Source organism: Centruroides sculpturatus, unplaced genomic scaffold (assembly GCF_000671375.1).
Source record: "Centruroides sculpturatus isolate CEXI.00-Female unplaced genomic scaffold, Cexi_2.0 scaffold263, whole genome shotgun sequence".
NCBI classification, from domain to species: domain Eukaryota; kingdom Metazoa; phylum Arthropoda; class Arachnida; order Scorpiones; family Buthidae; genus Centruroides; species Centruroides sculpturatus.
The window spans coordinates 444,612-453,833 of NW_019384587.1; the positions used below are offsets into that span (position 1 = coordinate 444,612).

Below are 9,222 nucleotides of genomic sequence, written 5' to 3' on the forward strand. Positions count from 1 at the left end.
AAAAAAAAAAATTGAAATAAAGTGATTAAACAAAAATTATTACAAATATCGTAAATAACAGTTCACAAATGCATATATAGAAATATTTTTTGAAGGAGAGGAAATGGTCTTCACAATTTGAAATCGATCGAACACACTGTGCGCGAATGCTCGTGTAAACGCGCGCCATCTATCGTAGGGTAAATGCCAGAAAACTTCGCGGGAGTGTATTAAAAAACTTCCCAAATCTTCGTGGCAATCGTACTATGGCCACAAACCTACGCCGGAGTATATTAAACAACTTCCCAAAGTTTCACAACAATCGGATAAACGGTGTGGTAATGCATAAAGGACAGACACACACACATACATTCATTTTTATATATATAGATTAGTCGAATAAAAATGCACTTTAAAATGGTGTTTCGTGGTTTTTTTTATTAGAGATTGAAATAAAACAAATATTTGTTTTTCAAATAAATTTTTGTTTGTCTCCTTTATAATAAATGAATTTATTTCTAAGTAAAAATTGAAAGTGTCTGTAGAAGTAATTTTTTTAAATATCCTTTTTCGTAATAAAGTTTTAATACTTATTACTATAATCTAGACATGTTAATTCTTAAATATACTTGTATATTTAAGGATTAGGTCGCAAATATATTATATATACTTGTGGCCCAAAACGCCATGACTCCTTCCAATGTGGCCCAGAGGAACAAAAAGGTTGGACACCCCTGATTTAGAATGTACTGTTCGTTTTAGGTTCAACAGTTTATTTACATGTGCTTTTACTTAATCCTATTTTGACATATTAAAAAGTTGCATTTTTGTCTTAATGTAATAAGAATATTTTTATTCAACATTTACCATCAGTGCATGCTGAATGTCGACATTTGCCAGTGTAAGTGAGAAATAATGATATTTAGCAAACATTTCGTACATACACAAAACGACTGTGTGAATGCTGACATTCGCCAGATATCGGTCATTCACAGTAACATATGTATACATAACAAGGGAAAGTATTGGAATCATGTCAAATTTGACCCTCCGAGTTTTTTTGCAAATCTCCGCGTTTTGAGATTTCCTAAATCCAAAAAAACAAAAAAAAAAAAAAACAAAAAAATCCGTAGATATGTTATGTATGTCCTGTACTGTACTGTACATGTGGGGTGTTGGCGTCTATTTTGCTTAATATCTCAGGATGGGGTAAAGATTAAATAACGAAATTTGGCATGATGGCTTGTATATGATGGGGCATTGATGCTATTAAATTTTAATAGTTAAAGGTCGAGAGGGTGAGGAGATAAAGGGGGTCGTGTGTATCTCGAGTAGGGTCAGACTTAATGACAATTTTACTTCGTTATTAACATTTATACTTTTTTATAAAACTCATCCCTACCCACAAAATTAAGCTTTTTGCCATTTTATAGTAATTAAAAATATAAAAAAATTTTTATAACNCGCCATTACTTAATTTCTTGACTATAGAAAGTAAAATCTATAAGTTTAATGTACTGAAGTAGGGGAAATACGGACAAAATGACATACGGTTTTATTTTAGGTTCATAACTCTTTATTGGTAAATCACAGCACTGTCATATTCTACACCAATCATCTTTGGTTCTTTACCTATGAAATATACTAAACATTTACAATATTAAAATAATAAAAAAAAATATTGTTAGTTTAATTGAGATCAGTCAAAATCCATTTTGTCCATATGCTATGAACAATATGACATATTACGTAAGGACAAAATGACATACACGTAAAAACTATAAAATTACTGACAAACTTCACAAATGAAACGCTTGGTTCTTTTAGAAACGTCAGCGCAAGAAGCGTTAGCCCAACGGAAACAATTTAAGCACCGTAACCAGTCTTCTCCAGGCTTAGATCGGGAAAAAAGATCATTGTAATATATGCATGGACAGTCTTCTTCATCATCATGAGAGTTATCAGGAAAATTTTCTTCTTCAAGTAACTTTTTAGTAATGTTTCGTCTCCTTTTCTCTGGAGGAGCTTTGGACTCATTTTTTTATTTAATTGCCTTCATATTAGGAGTAGAAGTTAAAACTAAAGAGGTTTGTTGAGTCACGTGATTCGTTGCAAGTTTTTTGTTATGTGAAAGATAATAAGTTTGTAAATAATATGTAAGAAAGGAAATAAAGTTTTTATACTAAAATTTCTTTTAAATAATGAAAGACTTTTTTTGGAAGCCATTTTTTATAATTAATAAAACGTTAAGAGGTTAAGGTAAGTTCCTTGACTAAGCTCTTATGTACTAAATGACAGGTCCATTGCCTATGTATGTCGTTTTGTCGATATAACGTTATAAAAAAACAAAATTATAAAATAAATACAAAGATGATAGTTTTAATGGAAAAAGTTATTTAAGTGCAACAACAAATTCTTGAGGGTTGAAATAAATGCTACACAAATAGATCAAATAGTGAAAAACTTATCATCTATACAAAAAACTTGTTGCAAGGAAAAAACTCATAACGTATCATTTCTTGTCGTCGGCCATGACACCCGGGCGAATGAGAGGAGTGCGTTCACATTTTGACAGGTTGGTAAAAGCCGCTCGGATAACGTGGTGTCGTGGTCAGTTGCGCGCTTGAGACCGCCAAATTCGAATTATATTGCCTATGTCATTTTGTACGTATTTCCCCTACACGTTTAATTTCTTAATTTTTAAAAATCAAACTAAATAATCTGAAAATAAATGAAATATTGTTAAAATTATTATAGTTAGTGAGATAAAGTGAGATAAAGACGACTTTCTGATTATTTCGATATTTCTAGTTTTTTTTCTTTATTTATAAAATTCTTGGATTATCCGTCGAAAGAAATCGATATTCGCAATCCTGCATTTCCAAATTCTTTTTCGTATATGACTCGTACTGAAATAGTAGACTATATATTCTTTAGTTTCTTCATATTGTATGGCAATTATGATAAAGTATATTGCCCAATTTATAAGTTCACCAGTTGTACTTTTTTGAAATAAGTGATGAACCGGAATCTTTAAATTTTTTTAAATGTTTCCGCCCTGTAGGCACTAAGAAAGAAAACAAATTCGTATCAGTAGTGGGATCCGAACCCACCCCACATACGTAGACAGAAAATGAACCAGAATATTATGAATTTTTAAGCACACAATAAATAAGTTATTTTATATGTTTACATTAATATTGCTGTGCATTTGTTTACAATATACAGTATTCTATTTTTGAATTTGTAAGTTATTTCAATAATAAGAATGTAGCCAGTCATTACGATGACGAATGTAAAATTAAATTTACATTAAAAATTAGTTTTGAATTCTTGATGTTTTGTTCGAACATTATCAATTTATATGTTACACTAACTGCAGAATATATTCGTGAAAAACTATCTGATTTGGTTGGCAGTTAGGTAGTTGAAGATGATGTAATAAACAAAACTATTGACTACAGTTGAATACTTGTGCGTAATTAATTGAATTAGCTTCATAAGCAGTAGTGTTTATTCATTTTAGATTCTGATTGTGAAACTCAAAGAACGATCTTTCAAGAGAAATAAAATGAAGTCTCGAATAACATTTCACAGAATTTTGCCATCCTTATCACTTCCAGAATGCATCATCATCAAGTGAGAACAGAAAAATAATTTAGATTAGGACCTTTCGTGAGACATCAAATATTGGAATAAACTACATGACAAGTCTGTTTTTCCTATAATGAGTTTTCCGTAACAGAATCCGAATAAGAGCCGAACCCCTATCCAACCTATTCATGAAAAACATCACGTTACAAATTAGATGCAGATCTCTCATCACATGGCCAGTTTCGCTAGAGGAAGGAATGGCGAAAACAATTGGGCAACTCTTAAACACGGTTTAAAAGATCTGTTAGCATATTCAAAAGAATAAGACTGAAAGTAAGAAATGGAGCTTTATTTACGTACTACGCAGCAACTATATACTGGCAATTAAAATTCATTAAATAAAGAATGGATACGGTGATTCAAAACACGAATTATATCTCCAACTTTATTAATTTCAGACGGATTTGGTCAGCTGGGAAGACGGGCAATATGGATGATGAATGTTGAATGAAGTCGCAATTCAAACTGACAGCAATGTATAACGCAAATATACATGTAAAAAGATATATAAAGATCGACGTATGTGCTCAATAAACCATAAAGATATACATATGAATTGTCTGTTGAGCATATACGTCAATCGATATTTAATTATTGTTTCTATAAAATTTTCTTGTAAAACGTATCCAAACATTTACTTATTTAATTATTTTTAACCTTATTCTTAAGAAAAACATTTGCCTTTTTGTTACACCGCTGTATCCACTTGTCAATTATACTTTATGGAAATTAGCAACGTACAGTACTTTAATTTACAGTATTTTAGATTTTTCTACAAGATACTTAGCTTAATCAGTTATTATACATTACAGTTATATATATTACATATAGATCGCAAGTAGTAATTAAATATTAGATTAGTACCGGCATAATCGTAAATTTTTCTGTGTATTTGAATATTTTCGGTTATATTTTACGACTTTTGTGTTCTGTAATACGCTTCTTGTCTAGTCTTGTGTTCAATTATAATAGCTCTATGACGGCTTTTCCTTTTCCGCTAGACTTATTACACCATCAGTCAGAAAAAGGACAAAATTTAGAAAATTATATGTTTATTTCCCTGAGTATGCATTTCGTTTGTTATTTCTGTGAATCGTTCCATAGTTTACGATTCTTCTGTAAAATGTTTTTTATTCTTATTATTTTAACGGTGCACTTATTTTACTTCATCATTCTATTTTATTATCTTTAATAGTTTTACAGTATACAATGTTACGATTTTAAATTTTATAGTTTTAACTGTGTACTTTATTATGTATATTGTTGCCTTACAACGTTACGTATCGAACCGTTGTATTTGCTCAAATACCTGTTAATCAATAATTATCATCCATATTGTATCTATCGTCGCAATTTCCTGTACTTCTCATAATCATTTATACGAGTGTCACATGGAGTTGAAAAGCATGAAAGTCCTAAATGCATACTAAGGGAAATAAATATATAATTTTCTAAAGTTTGTCCTCTTTCTGACTGATGATGTAATAAGTCTGGCGAAAAAGAAAAAGCCGTCATAGAGCTAGTATAATTGAACTTTTGTGTTCCTAAAAGTGCTATAATTATGTACTGTATTTATTTATTATTTTAGAAGCTATTTCGACTCCAATGGCATTATAATGAATATATAATAGTTATTGCCGTATTATAATTACGTTTAATTAATTAATTAATTTTGATATATCGGTGTCAAAGAATTTCAAGGATGACATTCTCTCGAAATCCTTTTATTGCTAAGTAAGCAAGCCAGTAGTAGTTTGTTTCATACGAAACGGAGTATGGTTTGCTTACTTAGCTGCATGATACCTAGCACCTTTTGTTTCCTTTCGGACAGATGCTTTGAAACAAACAAAGTCGTTCTCGAAATCCGTAAAATCGATTGCTACTAACGAAAGTACAATGAAAAATAAATAAATAATTAGTACAAACAACAATTCAATAGTTTCGATTTAAAATATCAAGTTTTTAAAACAAAAGTTGGTTTGTCATTTATATGCTTTTTCACTTTGGTTTGTTTTACTTATCTTTTTACCAATAGAAATTATATATATTGTATATAGCCTATATAAAATTTCATTATATTATATAATATTTCTATTCTAATGCCTTCTATGCGAAGAGATTGCAGAAATTGTTCCATGTTGTTTCGTATTGCAAAATAATTGGGTTTAGAACAGTTGATAAAGTATTTTAGATTCATACCGTATTATTTCTTTTAACGTGGAACTTTTAAATTCATTTATTTATTTATCACTACATACTGCGACATTCTAAAAGAATATATGAGTACTACCCTCCAATGCAGCAATATACATTTAAAAATTTTAAAGATACTATTATTGTTACTAAATTTAAAAACAAGAAAAATAAAATTCTTATATTTATAATGAAACAACTCATAAATTAATGCTTGATTAACATCCCGGATGATAAGTTTACCAACACAAATTCGAAATCCATTAGAAGTATGTATATGAAAACTTAATTCTTATATTGAAAACATATAAAACAATTTCAGACCAGAAAATCTATTTTTTGTGATTAAATTAACTTACATTTTGAAAGAAAAATTTGATAAACTTGAAATTAAAAAAAATTGACTAATTTTTCAATCTTTGTAATTCTTATAGAAGATTAGACTATTATTTTAGACAACTAGACGTTATTTATTTAGAATTATGAACAAAGTTCCTCCAAATTCGATTGCTTAAAAACACATCTACTTGCTCGAACTGCTCAATGCATGTTTTCAATTTATTATGACATATTTCCTTTTGCTATTGAAAAACTTACAATTTTTAAAATATTTCGTGAAAAATAGATGACCCGAAAGTCAATTAACCGAGATGCATATTTTATAATTAATAACGATATGGAACAGCTATGTGTTATCATTCGTGACACGTATCTGTTCCAAGCCAGCTTTACACCTTTAATCATTTTAAAATATATCTCGTTAACTGACTTTCGGGCCACTGTATTTATAACAACATATATAATACAAACCTTTCAATGCAATTCTCTTATTATATGAGATTATTTATTTTGTATCTCCGATACAAAACTGTAGATGATTTTAATTCCTTTACATTAATCTAGTTATAACTTTTTTTAATCTACTTATTTATACAACAGCGTTACAATGTGCAAAACTTCTTCCTTTGACGGTATACATTTGAGACTTGTCAAAGAAAGGAGAGGTTTGACAGCCTTTGATTATTAAAATTGTTGGAGTGCAGAAAAGTTGTCTGTTATCACAATACTACAAAAACTTAACTCCTAAATTACTAATAGAATTAGATTTATCTAAATATTGTAATGGAGAAGAGAATGCTCCGAATAACATTACTAGTAGATTGTCGCAATTAACTCTTACTTCGTTAAATAAAACTTTTATTTCTACACATTTATTTTCACATATTTTCGCTGGTGATTACATATTATGTCCTTACAAGCGAATAAGCTTCAGACGTTACTGCATATGGACCAAACGAAAGTGACGATTAGACTATTATTTTAGGGTAGCATAGTCGCAGCGTTTTATGTTTTTAATTTTTTGAGGAAATTGTCCATAATATTTTAATATTATGGACAATTTCCTCATGCGCTCATGTTTGTTACACTTCAAATATCACAATACCACCATATGAGAAAAATTAACATCACAAAATAAAAATTTTATTTTACAACGTAAGTCTAAAACAGAAATTAAGCCCTTTCCTTGTAAGTGACAGCTTAACATGTTACTTTTGCTTTCCAAATGCCAAGCCAACACCTGCATTAATTAGCAAGTAAAACTGGTAGCGAAATGGTTGCGATATTTTTAAATTTCCCAGAGTCACCTCTGTTATTATGAACTACTGATCTTGTTTGCTCTTATAATAAATTTATTATTAAAACTATTCATACTATTTTCTTCTTAATCTAAATGCTGTTGTTGTTAATAACCAAAGATATTTGAATTCACGATTTAGAATATTTATAGAAAGGATAATAATATTATTATGATTATCCTTTCTATAATTATTCTAAATCGCGATTTATTATTATACTTTCTATTCTAATTTAAAGATTTCACTGACGATAAAGAAAAGAAGATAGAGATTTTTGTCATTTTAATCTGTATAAATAGTTAGATCTACTTACCACGAATGAGGGAGTTATGATGTATCCAAATTACCAGATATGAAAATGAGTATGATATGAGTAACAAATTAAAAATCGATTGATCAAGTATCAGTTTTTCCGTTAAAATACGAATTGATGAAATATGAGATGTTTTAAATGTACTTTTTTATATTAAAATAGAGAGTGCAGATACGAAAAAAACGTCTCACTACAAAGGACATCTTAAACAGAAGATGGTAAATGTGTTAAATTCTCTCAATTAATAATAATATTTAAGAATTGGAAAATACGTTGTACTTTTAGATAAAAAGTATCATTGTTTAATAGAATTGTGCATAAATAATATGCAAACAAGTAAATAAATAATGCAGTGATCTTTACCGCCGCTGACATCCCTTGAATTTTTAAGATGTGCTCTTTCATTCGTAATGAAAAAAATTTCATTTAGGCTAAAAATAAGTGAGGAGATGAAATCACTCCATTTTCTATTTAGCGTAATTTCATGTAGGCCTACAGCTTAAATAATTTAGAAACTCTAACATCTCTAATTGGCGAAACTCAAGTAGAGTTTTAGAGATATAGTAAAGTAAATAATGGCAGTTTTGAAGAAATGTTCATTATAAACTCTTAAGAAGTAACAGAAATAAAGTTGTAATGTATATTTTTTAAGCATTTGTAGCCTCATACAAAATCTTGCATCTCCAAAGTGCACCCAAGCTAAGAACGAAATCTACGTTTTTCATAATTTATTCTTTGTATTATCAGTGATTATTTGTGTAGTTGTATTGAGTATTGATGTTTTAATCTTACGATAAGTAGGCTAACTTATAATTCTTTCATTTCAGGAAAATGGACAAGGACCGAAGCCGACGTTTTTCGCGAAGTGGCTCTAAATCTAGGAGTACCCAACAATAGAATAATATTGGAAGAAAATGCCACCAACACCGGAGAAAATATTCGTTTTTCTTACGACGTTCTTCATAAATTAGGGCATCAGGTATCTAGTATTATTTTAGTCCAGACACCTTTCATGGAACGTAGAACATACGCTACGTTCATGAAACAGTGGCCCGGACAACCTACAAGAATGAGAGTATTGGTAGCATCTCCACCCATACCTCTACACGAATATCCCAACGAAACGGTAGGAACCATGACAGAAATCATAGGTTTAACCGTCGGTTGTCTACAAAGGATTATCCTGTATCCAAAATACGGTTTTCAAACACCACAACTCGTACCCGACGACATTTTATCCGCATACGAGCAATTAGTACAAACGGGATTATATAACAATTTTATTCTGAAAGATGACGACAACGTGTAATTTAAATATGCGTTTAAAGATATTTTATGTAACACTGTTGAATATATTTACTGCCAAGCAGCGTTATTGCTTTGAATGTTGTAATTAATGAACGAATAAATACATATACACCGTTAAATAATCTCTTGTTAAAATTA

The 9,222-nt window shown here is 29.7% G+C and overlaps 1 protein-coding gene across 1 annotated transcript in view; it reads left to right on the forward strand.

The window, feature by feature from the left end:
* Positions 1 to 9,203, forward strand: part of LOC111624661 (uncharacterized protein SCO4629-like) — a 23,095-nt gene extending 13,892 nt beyond the window's left edge. Inside the window, exon 3 of the mRNA XM_023367565.1 lies at positions 8,604 to 9,203. Within this exon, the coding sequence (XP_023223333.1) occupies positions 8,604 to 9,085 (482 nt within the window). The 3' untranslated portion in view covers positions 9,086 to 9,203. The remainder of the gene's footprint in view (positions 1 to 8,603) is intronic.
* The last annotated feature ends 19 nt before the right edge of the window (positions 9,204 to 9,222 follow it).